The following is an 18,478-nucleotide window of genomic DNA, read 5'->3' on the forward strand; positions in this document are numbered from 1 at the left end:
AGTAAAATATTTTAATTTTTATAGCTTAATTCCAAATTATTTAGATCATCATAGCTTAAGCCTAAGTGTTTATGATGTAATCTTGTAATTGTGATGTTTATTAAGGGCTTCTCAAACTGAGACTTTGCTTCAGTATTCTGTTTCATCTTTAAGAAGAGACATTCTTTGTTCCTAATTTAGTTCTTCTGTTTTCCTGTTTTGAAACTCTTTTGGAGATATGGACTAAAGTTTTCCAAAACCTCCTTTGAAAATTTTCAATCTGTTTAAAAAAGCAAACACAAAAAAAATCTTGCTTCTCTTATATTTAACCGTTACATAACATTAAATAAAAACATATTTCTTGAGAAAAGATTTGGAAATTGCATACGTACTCTCAAATATATATTTATATTTTTCCACAGGAGAAAGTCGAAAAACTGTTCTGACTAAGCCAAGTGACTCTTCACCTGAAGTTATAAATTACTTGGGTAACAAAGCATGTGAATGTTACATTTCCATTGCTGATTGGTCTGCTGTTCAGGAATGGCAAAATATGGTCCATGAAATGAAGAAAAGCACTAATAATACCTCAATAAATCTGAAAGCAGATTTTAACTACATAAAGTAAGAATGTAATCAAGTTATTCAACTGTATCTTAGATTACTGAAATCCTTAAGTTTTTGTGTCTTTTAGAAGCAATGTCATTCAAGTAGAGTTATGATACAAAAATATTATATCCTTAGGAGGGAAAAATATGCTTATCTGTATGGCTTGTTAATATTACGAATAGTTGCTGTGGCTTTCTGACTATTGAGTTTTTTTTATTGTTTAAGCAAAACATCTCTGGAGGTAAAAGTTAGCAAACGTAATCTACTTCTACTGGCAGAAAATGAATCCATTCAAACAACTTAACTTTTAAAAATACACGTCACGGTACAGTTTTTGAAAGATAATACTTACAATTTATTGTAAAATATGTACAATATTGCAATATTTCTGCAAATTCAGCTTAATGTAAACTCAAGAGTTAAAATCATGACATTCTATCCAAAAACTTTTCTATGTGTAAAGAAGAAAAAGTTATTGCCTTTAAAAGTCTTGCATGGTTAGACTTTCCTTTCTTTCCTGAAGAGTAGTATATATAGTGTGATAACACAAAAAGCTGCCTAGCTGGAGAGGATTTTCTTCCATTAAGAGAGAAAATCTAACCATTTGGTGCAGTATTATTGCCTTTCGTTTTGCAAAACCAGGCTTTTTGCTTAGAATTGGTCACTTGTGCTCTGTTAAAACTTCAGGGTTTTCATTTGAATCTTTATTTTTTGCTAATTTGAATATAAGTTATTAAGATTCTGGAATGAAAAAGACTGTGAAAATAAACATATAAACATTGAATTGCAGATCTTTGAGCAGCTTTGAGTCTGGAGAACTTGCTGAATGCACTGAACAACTAGAATTATTGCCAGGAGAAAATATCAACCTACTTGCAGGAGGATCCAAAGAAAAAATAGGTATATTACTTCAAATAAGAAATATTTTTTTCATGTGTGTATGTATAAATGACAAATTGAAACTTTTGAATGCAGTTTGCTCTGTTCAGTGGACTGACTTGTAATCTTTATGAATCAAGCTTCAGAATGATTGGCCATGGTAATTCTAAATGTTGTCACAAGGTTGTGTTTTTTATCTGTGTTTTCTGGAGTTAATGTGCTTTAAGTAACATGTCGTCAATGAATATGAATGTGAACACACAAAAATGGTTTATTTCCAAAGTTCCCTGCTTTCAAAAATGCATTTTTAAACTGCAACATTTGGCAGTTCTGGTTGTTTCCAATTTTTTAATCTCTTTGTAGACATGAAGAAGCTCCTTCCTAATATGCTAAGTCCTGACCCAAGAGAACTTCAAAAAGCAGTCGAAGTACAACTTTTGAGAAGTTCAGTGTGTCTGGCAACAGCTGTAAACCACATAGAACAGGAGCAAAAGTGGCAGTCAATATCTGAGTAGGTTAAAATGTGCTGTGCTATGAATGTATCTTTACAGTATCTTTACTGTAAAAAGCTGTTCTGGTTTGTTAAACATAACTGTGGAAAAACATACACTGTTTTGTACTTCAGCATCTATGGTATTGTTTGTTTCTAGCTTAGGCTGAGGGACATAAATTGATCTTTAACTTGGAGATTGTTAGCTCTTTGAGTTCTGCTTCTTGTCGGTTAAACAGTAGTATCATATTGTAACTTGTGCATGATTTTGCAAGATTTCATCATCATGCAAATTAAGATGTTGAATTTGCTTTTGTGTTCAGTATTTTTGGTATAATCATTTTCTCTTAAATAGTTTAATGAAAGTAACTGCTCTAATAACTTTTATTTCAGAAATGTTATAAAGTACTTAAAGCAAACATCACGAATAGCTATTGGACCTTTAAGACTTTCCACACTCACTGTGTCTCAGTCTTTACCGGTGTTGAGCACTCTTCAGTTGTACTGTTCTTCTGCTTTAGAAAACACTGTATCCAACAGGCTGACATCAGAGGTACGCCTATGTGTTTAAAACCTAAATTTGAGTAATATTTTTTATTGAATAGTCATGTAGTGAAGTTTTGAGTACGGAATGTAGAATCAGTTGTTGAGGTTGGAAAAGACCTTCAAGATCAACAAGTCCCAGCATTAAACCACGTCCCTTTGTGCCATGTCTCTTAAATGTCTCCAGGGATGGGGACTCTTCCACTTCCATGGGCACCTGTTCTGATGCTTGACTACTGTCTCCATGAAGTTCTTCCTAATATCCAATCTAAACCTCCCTAGCCTAACTTGGGACCCGTTCCTTTGACCCTTGTCAATCACACTGTAAAAAGGTCTCATTTAGTTTTCTGAAATCCTTGGACTTTTTTTTAATTTCAACTTGAGTTGGACTTATTTCTATAGCTATGTCATTTCTTTCAGTTGCATTTACAGTAAATCACAGCTATGTGGTAAGAATGTTACGTTGTATTTAGAATAAATACATCAACCTCTTTAAAAAACAGCTAACAAAGCTTTAAAAACAAAAGTAACCTTCAAATATTAAAAAGTTACTTCATTTTTTTTTACTTGTTAATGATACAATTTGGCTACAGATAGAGATGATAAAGTTTACTTTGAACTAAAATGGCCTTTGGTTTTAACAAATGAAAATGCATCATAATAAATGTTTCTTGTGACAACTATACAACCTTTATGCTTCTTTCAGGACTGTCTTATACCTCTCTTCAATGACGCTTTGAGGTCGTGCAAACAGCATGACGTAAGACCATGGATGCATGCACTGAGGTACACGGTGTACCAGAATCAATTGATGGAAAAACTTAAAGGTATTTAAGCTCTTATTTTAGTGTTACAAAAGGTAAATGCAGAATTTGAACTTAAAACTTCTGTTAAAAGCTGCATCTGCATCCTTTTGTATTATTTAGATTCCTTTTTAAATTCAAGGTTTGTAAGTGTCTTGCATTATATCCAGGGATTTCAATTACTACTGTAATGCAGACACTGTCTTAAAAAAAGTTCTGCATTTGTTCTTCTAATCAAGCTTTGCTTGCTCATCTCTTCATGCTTTAATTGCTTCACTTTTGAATGCCTCAATATTATCAATGAGATTTTTAAAATGGTTGTGAAAGTGATTTAAAAGTGCAGTTTGTTAAAAGGTAATGGAAGTAAAATGTTGATCAGATATATTTCTTAATTGAAAAGACTGCTTGTAGTCAAAAGTTCTGTCCAGCAGACAGTCTGTGGATATGTTTTTATTTGTTTCAGAGGAGATAAATATTCTAGATAAAAATGAAATAGTTGAAATTTCTTAAAGAATTTTTAGGAAATAAGGGTTGAGCAAGTTTTTTTAACTGCTGGCCATATTGGACAAACTATGCTGCAGGTACAACTATTGTTTGTTTAATAACTTTGTTTAGAATGTCTTGCTTTCTTCTTCAGAACCAACAGTCCCAATTAAGAGTCATCTAATGGAGCTGGGCTTAACAGCAGCAAAATTTGCACGGAAGCGAGGAAATATTGCCCTAGCTACAAGATTGCTTGCTCAATGCAGTGAAGTTCAGCTAGGAAAAACCACCACTGCACAAGACTTAGTCCAGCACTTTAAAAAATTGTCTGCACCAGGTCAGATAGATGAAAAATGGGGTCCTGAACTTGATATTGAGAAAACAAAATTGTTATACACAGCAGGTGAGTTTTTGCTAATTGTTGTAGATCCTTGATCTTCTTGTCCTCATAACCAGGCTAATTTCCCTGACCTTGAGTAAATCATAATAGGACAGTATCATTAGGAATTGCTTTCATCCTATAACTGTTGTCTCAAAGTGTCTTCAAACAATCCTTTCTTACTTTCTATTTTTGACTTTAAAAGAGACTTTCACTGTAAACTATGTTGTTACAAGCTGTATCCAAATATGCTGAATTTCAGACTTGTTTGGAATTAAGTTAAACACTACTGAAAATACACTTTTCATGATGTGCAGGTCAGTCAACACATGCCATGGAAATGCTGAGTTCTTGTGCCATATCATTTTGCAAATCTGCCAAGGCTGAATATGCCGTTGCTAAATCTATTCTTACACTGGCTAAATGGATTCAAGCTGAATGGAAAGAAATCTCAGGACAGTTGAAACAAGTATATCGAGCTCGACAGCAGCAGAATCACACTGGTCTGTCTACCTTGTCTAAAAACATATATACTTTGATTGATCTCCCAGCTGTTAATACACTAGAAGAAGAATATCCCAGGATTGAAAGTGAATCTACAGGTAGAAGTGTTCTCCTGCTTCCTTGGTTTTTGATAAATAGTTACTGATGGTTCCAGTAAGGGATAGCACCAGTTATATTGATAGCATGAGCAATCCATCACTTATGTACTTATTTTACTAATGTGCATACGAACAGTGTGCCTCTGTCTATAGGCAAGTATCCACAACTTAAAAAATAAAAATAAACAATACTTACTTGTAACAAGAAGAAAATATGAGATGATATCTTCTGGTATTTTTGTCATTCTGTGCCTGAACGAGAAACTGGAATTTGTTTATAGAAGAAGGATATAAAATATTTTTATGATTGGCTCCTTTCAGATTCTACATTTGTTAAAGTTTGAATGAGAGGAGATCTTTTAGGTTAAGCATTGAAACACATTTTGAAAACTCTGATAAATGTGAGAAGTATTTACCTTAGGTTTTCTTGTGATCTTTAATCTATGCTTAATCTGAAGGTTTTTCTTGTTGCATCAAGTGCACTCTAATTCCCAATTTTTGCCAGACTTTTCAAATGTCAAGATAATTCTTTCTTTGTTTAAAAGTGGATTTAACCTATAATTCAGTACCTCTTTTCCAGGGTCAGAATTTGTAGAACTGTTATTAGATATCAAGTAGTTGGTGCTTTTTGATTTGATGAAGAAGAAAATTAAATATGCAAGTAAACATACACGCTGCCTTAGGTACTTCATGGAAGTCTGCTTTCTGCACTTAGATGTCACGAATCTATTGTTTTCTGTGAAAGAGAAAACAGCTGTAGAGCACAGGCAGTGGTTGTTAGCAAATGGAAAACTGGTGTTTTGTAGCCAATGTCAGAACTGAAAAATAATTTTTTTTGGAAATTTTGACTCTTTGGGAACTGGCGTGACCAAAAAGAACTATGTACTTATAATACTTCGCTATTGTTTTGTAAGTTGAGGAAACTAGAAGTATGTTTTACATCATAAAATATGTCGTTCTGTTTGTTTTGTTACAGTAAATATTGGAGTTGGAGAACCTGACTTTATCTTGGGACAGCTGTATCACTTGTCTTCAGTACAGGCACCTGAAGTGGCCAAGTCTTGGGCAGCCCTAGCTAGCTGGGCTTATAGATGGGGCCGTAAAGTAGTTGATAATGCCAGGTAAATTCATTCTAACATTAAATGTATACAGCATAATTGATTCTCCTTTTTTAAGATAAAACCTAGCATTGTATTTATTATTACAGTTCTCTGCAGTCAGAAGACACACGTGAGCAGGGAACTAGTAATTTTCTCATGCCCTTTCTAAAAAATTTATTTCTGAGCTCTAGGATGAGGATTTATCCTTAAAGAAGTTCTTTACATACAATGTTCATGGGCTCTGCAAATATGAATATACTGGGAATCAATAACTTGTTACATGTTACAGTCAGGGAGAAGGTGTTCGTCTGCTGCCCCGGGAAAAATCTGAGGTTCAGAGCTTGCTTCCAGACAACATTACGGAGGAAGATAGAGAGAAAATATATGGGATTCTCGGTCAGGCAGTGTGTCGTCCAGCTGGGATTCAAGTGAGTGTAAATTTGGTTGCTTAAACGTTCAACTTTGCTGTGAAACTTATTTTACCTCTAGCTGTCATTCGTATTAAAATTCAGATAAATGCACAAGTTTTCTAAGAAACCAGCTGTTAACTAAGTGGCAACTCATCTGTTCTAAGGACTGTGGTAGGACAGTGATGTAATGCAATTGGGTGCGTTGCCCAAACAAAAAAATGGATTTGCAACTAATATGTGCTTATATAAAAGGTTGGGAGACTTAGTCAAAAATCTGTTCTCTTTTTATTTGCATTTAGGATGAAGATATGACTCTACAAATCACTGAAAATGAAGACAATGAAGAAGATGATATGGTGGATGTTATATGGCGTCTGTTGTTAACAAGTTGTCCCTGGCTTTCAGATCTTGATGAAAATGCAACAGAAGGGTTAATTAAAGTGTGGAGGAAAGTTGTAGACAGAATCTTCAGTCTCTATAAACTCTCCTGCAGTGCATATTTTACTTTCCTCAAACTCAATGCTGGTCAGGTTAGTGTCGTGCTGATTAGCGAAGTTCAGTTGCAAACATCTCTAAATGATTATATGACTATATACTTAGCTTACAGAAGTATTTCTTTCATTCAAGGTTCCACTTGATGAAGATGATCCTAGGCTGCATCTAAGAAATACTTCTGAACAAAGCACTGATGATGTTATTGTGATGGCAACCTTAAGACTATTGCGGCTGCTTGTAAAACATGCTGGGGAACTTAGACAGTATCTAGAGCATGGGCTAGAAACTACACCTACTGCTCCTTGGAGAGGTAGGTATATGTTACTTAGCTGTTAAATTACTTTTTCATGCCTTCACTAAATATAAGCAGGAAGTTATTCATTGCACTTTCATAAAACTTTGATTTAAACTTCATGGAGTGAAAGCATTTGTCTAGTAAATAACTTTATTCATGGTGTTCTTCCAGTTTCTGGCATGCATTCTGATTGTAGAATACATAAACAGCACTGATTCTCCACCTGTCTTGAGACATTGAAAGGAGAAAGAAAATGTAGTTTGTGAAGTATTACATTATTTTACCACTCAAAATAATGTGTTTTTTTTTCCCCAACTACAGTTCAGAGAAACATATGTGGCTAAAGCCAGATGTCTCAGTAGTTGTCTGTCACTGCACTACTGTTTCAGATTGATCAGGAACTTTCCCACAGAACATTATTGAGTCAAAGTTTAGAAGGCAACAGAGGAGGAGGTCTACTATTGCAAAATCAGGCATTCATTTGAAACATCCGGTTACGTTAACTTCAGGAACTACTAGTGTGACTCCCTTATTTTTTGAAAAATCATAAAACATGTAATGTGTGAAATTGAATTTCTAGTGTTTGACTAAAGGATTTATAAATTTCACCTGATGTCATGCTTGTTTGAGTTGAAGGAGAAAGCAAGTAATTGCCTACATTGTGAAAGACCATTATTTAAAGCCAAGAGAAGCTTTTGGGAAACTAGACACTTACATTCTCTTAATGCATGAGAGGCTTTTAAAAAACAAAAATTAAAAAATGTATCATTTGCAGTGTTCAGAAATGATTCAGTGTGTTTTTTCTTGTTTATAAAGGTATTATTCCTCAGCTCTTCTCCCGCCTCAATCACCCAGAAGTTTACGTTCGTCAAAGTATTTGCAACCTACTCTGTCGAGTGGCTCAAGATTCTCCGCATCTCATCCTGTATCCTGCAATAGTGGGAACTATTTCACTTAGCAGTGAATCCCAGGCCTCAGGTAAGGAGGAAAAATCAAAAGTTCAAAAATATTTTAGCCATGTTGAATATACTGGATAAAGTGATATTATTTTTTTTCAGTGACTTTGATACTTTCTATCTTAAGAACTTTGGTATTTTGTAACCTTTCTGAAGCCTTTTATTTTGATTTACCAGTTTGGCAAATAAGTTCTCAATTTTATTGTTAATTATTGGCCAAGTACATGATATAACATGGGATTCTGATATTAAATGAAGTATCACCTGACGTAGGTAATATTTTAACATCCTTTATTTCCATTTTTTTCCAAATGTAGGGAACAAGCTTCCTTCTGCCATTCCTACTTTGCTAGGTAATATTCAAGGAGAAGAACTGTTGGGTGGTGAATGTGATGGAGGGAGCCCCCCAGCTTCCCAAGAAAGCAGTAAGGATGACACAAAGGTTGGATTAAATGAAGATCAAGCAATGATGCAAGACTGTTACAGCAAAATTGTTGAGAAACTCTCTGCTGCAAATCCAACAATGGTATTGCAGGTAAATAAACCAAATGTATGTTACTTGTGCTCTTACTTCGAACCACAAAATACGTACTTTGTGTTACTTGTGTAGGGCTGCTGAAAGCACTTGATGCATCTTAGGTGCTTTTTGGCTGTCATCTTTCTCAAGTTGTTCATATACAATGATTAGTCATACTAATACTTCTTAAAAGTAATTGGATTTTTATTTTATACAGGTTCAGATGCTCGTGGCTGAGCTGCGCAGAGTTACAGTTTTGTGGGATGAACTTTGGTTGGGAGTTTTACTGCAGCAGCACATGTATGTCCTCAGAAGGATTCAACAACTGGAAGATGAAGTCAAGAGGGTCCAAAACAACAACACTCTAAGGAAGTAGGTCTTTTTTTTTTTTTGCATAATTCAAATAAAAATAGTAACTAAAATTGTTGATAGTGAAGGATATTATCAAAAAAATGATCAAGTGTTGCTCCTAAATTTTACTGTCCTAGCTGCTGCTTTGTAAGCTACTGACCTTATTCAAAAGCATTTTGAAGCTGCATACATCCAGTACTCCAATGAAACAAGAAGCAACAACAGAGTCTGTCTGTGAGCCTGTGCTGGGATTTCATTAGTAATAATGTGTTAGAACCCAATGCGTATTGAGTTGTGGTTTGTGATCCTATAGTTCCCCATTTCCACAGTTTTTCTTATGACTCAGCTGAGATGAGGACAAACATGTTGATGGGTGAGACCTGTTTGGAGTTTACAGTAAATGCACATCGTTGGAGTACACAGAACATCATAATTTGCTTTTGATTTTCAGTGTTGAGCAGGTCTTTATCTGGGTTCTCCTGTGAATGGATTAATGGAAGAAGAAAGCCATTCACTGGACACTTGGCTAAGCTTAAAAACACCTCTTGAATTCTACAGTGAAGTCTGAAATGGGATAGGAGAACAGGGCAATCAGTCATCCTCTTCCCCTTCTTTAGGGTGGGGTACATCTTCAGGAATTCGTAGTTAAAAGCTTTTTTAATAATGATAATTAGTTCCTTAGGATGCTTTAAACTCCCTGGGCTTCTCCTTTAGGTCTCCAGTGGTTTTAAAAAAAAAAAAAACTCAAAAATTTCAGTTTGAAAAACAAACTATGATTCCATGTAACAGTCATTTCATGTGGAAATAAATACTGCTTTCCATTTTAAGATGGTCATTCTTAAAGACCTCATTGTAGAGGGATAATTTTTGTGACTCGGTGATCTTGGAGGTCTCTTCCAACCTAGATGATTCTGTGATTCTGTCTCATTTACACTCTATTTTAATGCTTTGCTTTTGAAGTAACTTGTTTTAATGGAGCTAAAAGGATTTTTATTTTTTAATAGAGAGGAGAAGATAGCAATCATGCGTGAAAAGCATACAGCTCTAATGAAGCCTATTGTATTTGCTTTGGAACATGTACGGAGCATCACTGCAGCTCCTGCGGAAACTCCTCATGAGAAATGGTTTCAGGATAACTACGGAGAAGCAATTGAAAATGCACTAGAGAAACTTAAGAATCCTTTGAATCCTGCTAAACCTGGAAGCAGCTGGCTCCCATTTAAAGAGGTATTATATACGCAGACTAAGAGTATAATGTAGAGATTCTCCACACTATTACTGCAGCATGTGCTTCTTGTATCTCTCCGTAGTATTGTATTGCTGTTGTCTTGGCATTTCAAAACTGCTGCCTGAAATTTTGTCTCCTCTGCAATCACCATAGGTATGCTTCACGCTGAAGCACAGTGACTTCTAACTCTATAATGAATGGTACTGATGCCTCGACTGTCTGCCTTATTGCATTTCTCTAGCCAGTGTAATTATTTTACTTTTTAAAATTCTCCATCTTCTGATGTATGGGATCCTGTCAGTAAAAAAGGGCAGTGGGCTTCAGGTTTTTTGGTCAATTACATTATCTTCTTTCTCTTCAGTTCCCTAACAAACTACCACAAATATGTATTTGTGTTGTCCACATGGATATCCATAGCCAACCCGATGTTTTTTAAAAAAAAGCCTGATAAAACTTGTTTGCAAACAGACTTCTTTTGTAGTTCCTTCTGCTTTGCAGAACAAGCAGGCGTGCAGATACATAAACAGGATGTTGCTGAAGGTTGCTGTCTTTGTCCACAACTGAAATTCAGGAGCAAACTTCTTGAGGAGTTTGGTTTACTGTGACTTTGGTGCTTATCACTTGCTGCTTAAAGGATGCTTAGATTTTGTCACCTTCATCCTAAGCTATAAATGGATTAATAGGGTGCCAAGGTTGAAAAGCAATTTCAGAAGATCTCCATGCTTTCTGGAAGAGAAAATAAGATGTCTTTTTTTTTCATTTTAATATTAGCTGTTAAGGTTAACCTCAACCTAAATCAAAAACTTTCTTTGTAATAGGTTATGCTAAGTTTGCAGCAAAGAGCACAGAAACGAGCTAGTTATATTTTACGGCTTGAAGAAATCAGTCCTTGGTTGGCTGCCATGATGAACACTGAAATAGCACTCCCTGGAGAAGTATCAACCAGAGACACAGTCACAATTCATAGTGTGGGCAACACCATCACAATTCTGCCTACCAAAACCAAACCTAAGAAGCTGCTTTTCCTTGGTTCAGATGGGAAGAACTATCCTTATCTGTTCAAAGGTAAGAAATTGTTTTTCTCATACAAGTTACTGTTTCTTTTTACAAACGACACAGACCATATTGGAGTTGGAAAGATGCGTGGTTGCATCTACCTGCATAATACAGAATAAACGTTTGGTCCATCTGCTCACTCTTCCCTTTGTTCTACCTCATATATATTTATATATTTAAATATATACATATTTAAAGATTTTTGCCTTCCAAAGTTGAAAGTCAGGGTTGTTTCAGATCTTTTTTTCAAGGGTAGCATCAGTGTGTTTTGCCTGCACACTGATTAAAGTATCTGGGCACACTTTTCCAGAAGCTTAAGGTAGCACCCAGAAGAGAATTCTTGAGACTTCTTGCCTTTCCCATGAGGGAAAGACCTATTCACTGTGTTAGTTATTGTGTGTACTGTTCACAGACAGCTGTGATAAACCAATTCTAGTATGTAAATGCTATGTCAACATTTTGGTTTAGGCTGAACAACTCACCCTTAATCTGCCTAATTTATAAAGCTTTTCAGAGTCTGAAATGAAATAGGATTTCAAAAAATACTAAGTTTTGAGCTTCAGGAAAGGTATTCTTCTTGCCTAGAAACTAACTTTTAAATTAAATTAACACAGGTCTGGAAGACTTGCATCTAGATGAAAGAATCATGCAATTCTTATCAATTGTGAACACAATGTTTGCTACCATTAACCGTCAAGAGACACCGAGGTTCCATGCAAGGCACTACTCTGTGACACCTCTGGGAACAAGATCTGGCTTGATCCAGTGGGTGGATGGAGCTACACCTTTGTTTGGTCTTTACAAGCGGTGGCAACAGCGGGAAGCTGCTTTACAAGCACAAAAGGTAATGGCAGTATTCTCTGACATCCAGGACAAATCAGAAGGGCAGCATTTATTCTCATTTGCTTCTGCAATTCTAAACAGCACAGTTTTAAAAGATGTGGGGTTTGTTCACAATTAAGCAGAATGGTTCTGTGTATTTATATCTCTTGGGATTTTACCAGATGTCAAAGAAATTGCGTATATATCTTGTATTACAGTATGTATTACAGTATCTAATATATACTTTTCTGTCATGATAATTCAAGGAGAACTGTTTTCAAACAAATAGTTAAAATTGGTTTAAACTGTTTTAATTTCATATCTCATTCTCCACTCCTTTTCCATTTTCAGTGTAGTTTTTATGGTGGTGTTTCCAAAATTGACCTTGGCAAGAGTAAAGTTAGGCCAAAATGTAGTGTTTTCAGTATCTTGATTTTTTTTTTTTTTTTTAACTATTGAACTTGAAAATAATTCTCTGAGCCATAGAAGTCATTGTTGTTAGAGTTTATTTCATGTTATTCTCACGTGGAATGCTGGAAACTTCTCTGTGCTAATGTGAGCTGTGATATGTAAACTAACATTTTTTTAATCTCCTTTAGGCTCAGGATTCTTATCAGACTCCTCAGAATCCTGGAATAGTGCCTAGGCCCAGTGAACTTTACTACAGTAAAATCGGACCTGCTTTAAAGGCTGTTGGGCTTAGTCTTGATGTGTCACGTCGGGACTGGCCCTTGAATGTTATGAGGGCCGTTCTAGAAGAACTGATGGAAGCAACTCCCCCAAATCTCTTAGCTAAAGAGCTCTGGTCATCATGTACTACACCGGATGAATGGTGGAGAGTTACGCAGGTAAGTTACAACAACTATCTGTTGCCTTTTAAAGGTTGTGCTTTGAATGGGATGAGGGGCAACAAAGGCCTGGGATGTGTTCAATCAATTCATGCTTCTGAGTTAGGTGAACTGTCACAAGGAACACAAGAAACTGTCACAAGTTTCAAGTAACATGAAATGTTGGTAGGAAGTGTTGTAGTTGTACCATCTGGAATAAAAAGTGGGTGTATACCTGATAGCTCTGCAGTATTAAACTAGGTTTATCAGCCTAAGAAATGAAAACTCTTGTAAGATATCAAATAGAAAACAGCTTGGAAAAAGTTGGTTTTGATTTGTCTTACACTTAAAATAATGTTTTAAGATGGTAGTCAGTCCAGTGTGTTGGCAGAGGATTCCCACAAATAATTTTTTCCTGAAACTCTCTTTAAAGTCGTATGCAAGATCCACTGCAGTTATGTCCATGGTTGGCTACATCATTGGTCTTGGAGACAGACATCTGGATAATGTTCTTATAGATATGACTACAGGAGAAGTTGTCCACATAGATTATAATGTTTGCTTTGAAAAAGGTAATTTAAAAAAATGCCTTATGTTATTCTAATAAAAGGTTTCCTTTCCTGGTAATTAAAAGAAACAACTTAAAATTTTATCTTAAAGGGAAAAGCCTTAGGGTACCAGAGAAGGTTCCATTCCGGATGACACACAATATTGAAACAGCACTTGGAGTGACAGGAGTAGAAGGGGTTTTCAGGCTTTCTTGTGAACAGGTAAGCTCAAAAATTTGAAAAAAAAAAAAAAAAAAAAAAAAAAAAAAAAAAAAAAAAAAAAAAAAGAGGGCTATCAAATATTGTCTTAGATACCTTTATGTATCAACAGCAGAATGCTTAATAGAAGCCTTGATAACCAGGTTGATTTACCCTTCTGGAATATATACTTGGCTAAATATGCACTTTCATCAAATATAAGTAGTTTGATTAAGATGAACTTGGAAGAAAACGTAATGGCCCAAAACTAGACTGTTCGCTCTATATTCTTTTATGTAAATTCAGTGAATTACTACTACTAAGTAGCTAAAATTATTGGTAAATTTCTGATGATATTCAGGTTTACTAAAATAATTCAGACGGAATGGAATTTAAGAAGATACTGATTCATGCCACATAAAGGGAATATTTTTTTGAGCTCTAATATAAAGTCTTAGCAAATGCATTCCAGGGCTTGCTTTTTTTCCCTAAAGGTGTTTTCAGTCTTGCTATTATCTTCCTTATTTTCTCATCCATGCTAAGTAGATAAGGTGGCTTTTCATAAGAGTTGTGGCTGTGACAGTTTTCTGTTTTGTGGCTTAGCCTTATAGATGTACTTTTAAAAAAAGGTAGTGGGGGGAGGACAAAAGGGATGTGACATGAGCATGGTTATCTTCTTACTGTTTGACACCAAACGAATAAAGATTAAATGTCTTGAAGTTTTTCAGGACTCTTTTATAAATGTGACAGAAGGTTGTTCTTTTTTTTTTTTTTTTTTTTAAAGCTCTGAACAAAAGAGTTTTCTTCAAGTGGCTGTTGCTAGAGTTTGTGTGGGAGGCTAGAATGCAAACTTTAGTGTTAGTGATGTTAGTACAGGCTAGTTGTGTTTGTATGTACTGTGGTGCTCTTTCTGTGTTTGAGGTGTTTAGGAATAATTGATGGATATCTGTAGCTATTCAAACATGGTACTTGAAATGCAAAATTCCACTCCTCTGCAAGGATAACTCCAAATCAAATGAGTCTGTTTAAAATACATGGTACAGGTCCTTCATATCATGCGGCGTGGGAGAGAGACTTTGCTTACGTTGCTTGAAGCTTTTGTTTATGATCCTCTGGTGGACTGGACAGCAGGAGGTGAAGCAGGATTTGCAGGAGCTGTCTATGGTGGTGGTGGCCAGCAGGCTGAAAACAAACAAAGCAAAAGAGAAATGGAAAGAGATATTACACGTAGTCTCTTCTCTTCAAGAGTGGCTGAGATAAAGGTGAGTTCGTTAAAATGCTTTTCGATTACATAACTGAAGTAGCCTGTGTGCTCACGCTTGGTTTATTTGTATTTGAGGGTGCTGGAAACAGGTGGTCATTTGTTAGAAGTATTTGACAAAATTTATTGAGCTAAACAGCATTTGTTTTTTAGGGAGGTGCTTGTATGGAACTTGACAGTGTTTAGTTTTCCCTTTTGTGTGCTTAACTATAAAACATGTTTTTTTAATGTTTGGCCTGAGGCTAGGGGTAGAAAAAATAGATGCTTGGAGAGAGCCATCTAAATAATTTCCTTTAAGCTTTAGACCTGTGGCACTGGAGGTAGTCCTAGATGAACTACATCACTGAAGTTAAGTGCTGTCATACATTTTCTCTTACTGTTTGAATTAAGTACAGTTCTCTAAGTTCTGTATCTTGTTTATAGGTTAACTGGTTTAAGAACAGAGATGAAATGCTGGCTGTGCTTCCAAAATTGGACAGTAGTTTAGAAGAGTATCTGAACCTGCAAGAACAGTTGACAGATGTAGAAAAATTGCAAGGAAAACTACTGGAGGAGATAGAATTTCTTGAAGGTGCAGAAGGAGTGGATCATCCCTCTCACACACTTCAGCACAGGTACATTTGAGCTAGGGCTTCTGTTGGAAATCTAATAGTAATGTAGTTGTTAGTTTAGTATGTATTTGTAAGCTAAGTGTTAAAAATATGTGTTTGAAAGAGATTAATAGCTGGATAAAAGCTATTCTTACAGTAAACAAGTTGTTCCTTTTACAGAAGAACTATTAAATCCATTTTCCTGATGAACATTCTTACGTCCTAGACCTTATGTATAATTCCATCAGGATAACCTCTGCCATTCCATGTTGCACATTTGACTCACAAGGCAAGACAGAATATGTTGAAAGCTGGCTACCATTGGATTTACTGCATAGATGCATATTTCAATAAATGCATTATTGATATATAGTACAAAAGTTCTTGCATTTGTTTGTAATTCTTAACTTTATTCTTCAAGTTTAGTTGAAATTGATCAATGATTTCAAAATTGCATGGAAGTGTACATGCATATGTAGTTGTTTTGTAGGAACACAATTATTAACAACACTTTTAGGTAATAGATGAGAATGTATTAATTTTCTGGTCAACAAGTTAGTGCAGTATTGTTCAGTATAGTTTTGTATTTAATATATCTAAGTGCTATTTTCTTGTAGTACTTGATTCTTTGGCTTCATTAATTCAGGTATTCTGAGCACACACAATTGCAGACTCAACAAAGAGCTGTCCAGGAAGCAATTCAGGTGAAGTTGAATGAATTTGAGCAGTGGATAACACATTACCAAGCTGCTTTCAATAACTTAGAGGCAACACAACTTGCAAGTCTGCTTCAAGAAATCAGCACGCAAATGGACCTAGGTATAAAGTGGTGGTGGTGGTTTTCTTTGTTTGTCTTAGTGGTTTGAAAAATAACTGGACTTTAATATCAGGAGACTTGGCCTTTAAATTAGAGGATACTCAAAGACTTGTGTATATGAAATGAAAAAATGGGGTGCTTCAAAGACTGATTTAGAGCACTTCAAGGTTTCTCTTCTTAGCTGCCTGAAGCAACTTGTCCATCTTGCCCTAGCTGTACATGAGATTACTCACTTGTGTTGAGATCAAAATTACCAATATGAAATCTTAATTCCTCCTTTACCACAGGTAAAAGACTGTTATTTTTTTAATGATGTTAATGCTTAGTATTTGTATGCTGTAAAACTTGTATGTTTCAAAGATAAGTAAAACCTAATTTTCAAATGTCTGTCTTTACAGGTCCTCCAAGTTATGTACCAGCAACAGCATTTCTGCAAAATGCAGGCCAGGCACATCTAATCAGTCAGTGTGAGCAATTAGAAGGGGAGGTTGGTGCTCTTCTGCAGCAGAGAAGATCTGTTCTACGTGGTTGTCTTGAACAATTGCACAACTATGCAACAGTGGCTCTTCAGTATCCAAAAGCTGTGTTTCAGAAGCACCGAATAGAACAATGGAAAACTTGGATGGAAGAACTTATCTGTAACATGACAATAGAGCGTTGTCAGGATATCTTTAGGAAGTAAGTTGGCAGAATAACGGATTGTTTGAAGAACTTAATTGTCAAGCTACTTGAGGATTTCAATTTTTCAATTAAATGCTTTTGCAAGGATTAATCTAATTATAAAGCAGAACAAGATTAAGTTGTAATTCTGGAAGTCTGAGGAGAGACAAAAAACTGCATTAAAAATACTGTTCTGGAGTTTAATCTGTCTACCACAGAAAGAAAAACCCAGTGACGTTATCCTGTATTAAACAGGCCTTAGGGTAGTGGTATTTGGGGTTTTTAGGAACTTCAGTATTTAAAAATTACTTAAATCAACTAAAATTTATTTTCCTCTCATGTCAAGCTTTCAAGCATTTTTTTTTCCTCCTGAAGTCAAGGCCAGTTCAGAATTATTACTGGTTAGCTTGCAAGATCTAGATTATGTTCAAGAAACACGTTTATTTCCTATTCCTTACCTTCTGATCCTCCTTTGTCCATATGACTACTGTTTGGCCTCTCCTTGCAAATAGTTTTGAAATAAGGTGCACAGTGAATTTATGACAGTGTCACTTCGGTAGCCGTCAACTGCTGTGGTATTTCAGATTTGATATGAAGGAGGTGATATAGTAACTGCTCAGATGTGGAGTATTTTTCTTCCCCATAGAGCAGAATGCAACATGCTAGAGCTTGAGAAGGGCAAATTTTGTCATTGTATTTTTGCTTTACAGGTATGAAATGCAGTACGCTCCTCAGCCACCTCCAAGTATGTGCCAGTTCATAACTGCAACAGAAATGACTCTGCAGCGCTATGCAGCAGATATAAATAGCAGGCTTATCAGGCAGGTGGAGCGTTTGAAACAGGAAGCAGTTACTGTACCTGTCTGTGAAGAGCAGCTGAAAGAAATTGAACGTTGCATAAAAGTTTTCCTCCATGAAAATGGAGAGGAGGGCTCATTGAGCTTAGCAAGTGTTATCATCTCTGCTCTTTGTACGCTGACAAGGTGAGCTGCCCGTTTTGAATTTTTCTGTATGCATTCATGCTTGAGACCCCGTAAAAGGAATATTCATAGCTATGTGGAGAATGCAGTATCAGACAGATCATCTGTTATAATCTGTCCAGGCGAAATCTAATGATGGAAGGTGCAGCATCTAGTGCTGGAGAGCAGCTGGTTGACTTAACTTCAAGAGACGGAGCCTGGTTCTTGGAGGAGCTCTGCAGCATGAGTGGGAATGTCACATGCCTTGTGCAGCTGCTGAAGCAGTGTCATCTTGTACCCCAGGACTTGGATATTCCTAACCCAGTTGAAGCATCAGAAGCTGTTCATTTAGCTAATGGAGTATACATCTCACTTCAGGTGATACTTATTTTTCTGTAATATCTTCTTCCCTCATCTTCAACCTTCTAGGCCTTCTAAGCTCTGGAAAGCTTTTTATTATTTTTCCTTGCTTAGTCCAGACAGTTTATCAAATCGTGCAGTTAGTAACTTAACTCGCTCACGTTTTCTTTTCTATGGTGCAACTATGTCGTTTTATAAAATTGATTTGCCAAGTGTGATTGGTCTACACACCACTAATCCTCTGCTGAGGATTGCTGTAAG

The 18,478-nt window shown here is 35.8% G+C and overlaps 1 protein-coding gene across 3 annotated transcripts in view; it reads left to right on the forward strand.

Moving 5' to 3' along the window:
* The window catches only part of SMG1 (SMG1 nonsense mediated mRNA decay associated PI3K related kinase), a 66,615-nt gene that overhangs the window by 36,716 nt on the left and 11,421 nt on the right, over positions 1 to 18,478 (forward strand). For all 3 annotated transcript variants that reach the window (XM_084536736.1, XM_084536735.1, XM_084536737.1), the window contains 26 exons: positions 402 to 603; positions 1,379 to 1,488; positions 1,831 to 1,978; positions 2,351 to 2,510; positions 3,207 to 3,327; positions 3,941 to 4,189; positions 4,483 to 4,767; positions 5,744 to 5,888; positions 6,157 to 6,295; positions 6,577 to 6,807; positions 6,905 to 7,082; positions 7,884 to 8,045; positions 8,341 to 8,558; positions 8,758 to 8,912; positions 9,896 to 10,118; positions 10,938 to 11,184; positions 11,790 to 12,019; positions 12,597 to 12,845; positions 13,258 to 13,396; positions 13,485 to 13,594; positions 14,614 to 14,832; positions 15,255 to 15,445; positions 16,068 to 16,240; positions 16,637 to 16,916; positions 17,609 to 17,881; positions 18,001 to 18,235. In XM_084536736.1, the coding sequence (XP_084392862.1) occupies positions 402 to 603; positions 1,379 to 1,488; positions 1,831 to 1,978; positions 2,351 to 2,510; positions 3,207 to 3,327; positions 3,941 to 4,189; positions 4,483 to 4,767; positions 5,744 to 5,888; positions 6,157 to 6,295; positions 6,577 to 6,807; positions 6,905 to 7,082; positions 7,884 to 8,045; positions 8,341 to 8,558; positions 8,758 to 8,912; positions 9,896 to 10,118; positions 10,938 to 11,184; positions 11,790 to 12,019; positions 12,597 to 12,845; positions 13,258 to 13,396; positions 13,485 to 13,594; positions 14,614 to 14,832; positions 15,255 to 15,445; positions 16,068 to 16,240; positions 16,637 to 16,916; positions 17,609 to 17,881; positions 18,001 to 18,235 (5,072 nt within the window). The remainder of the gene's footprint in view (positions 1 to 401; positions 604 to 1,378; positions 1,489 to 1,830; positions 1,979 to 2,350; positions 2,511 to 3,206; positions 3,328 to 3,940; positions 4,190 to 4,482; positions 4,768 to 5,743; positions 5,889 to 6,156; positions 6,296 to 6,576; positions 6,808 to 6,904; positions 7,083 to 7,883; positions 8,046 to 8,340; positions 8,559 to 8,757; positions 8,913 to 9,895; positions 10,119 to 10,937; positions 11,185 to 11,789; positions 12,020 to 12,596; positions 12,846 to 13,257; positions 13,397 to 13,484; positions 13,595 to 14,613; positions 14,833 to 15,254; positions 15,446 to 16,067; positions 16,241 to 16,636; positions 16,917 to 17,608; positions 17,882 to 18,000; positions 18,236 to 18,478) is intronic.

The sequence above is a fragment of the Aythya ferina genome (genome assembly GCF_964211825.1).
Source record: "Aythya ferina genome assembly, chromosome: 15".
Taxonomy (NCBI): Eukaryota; Metazoa; Chordata; class Aves; order Anseriformes; family Anatidae; genus Aythya; species Aythya ferina.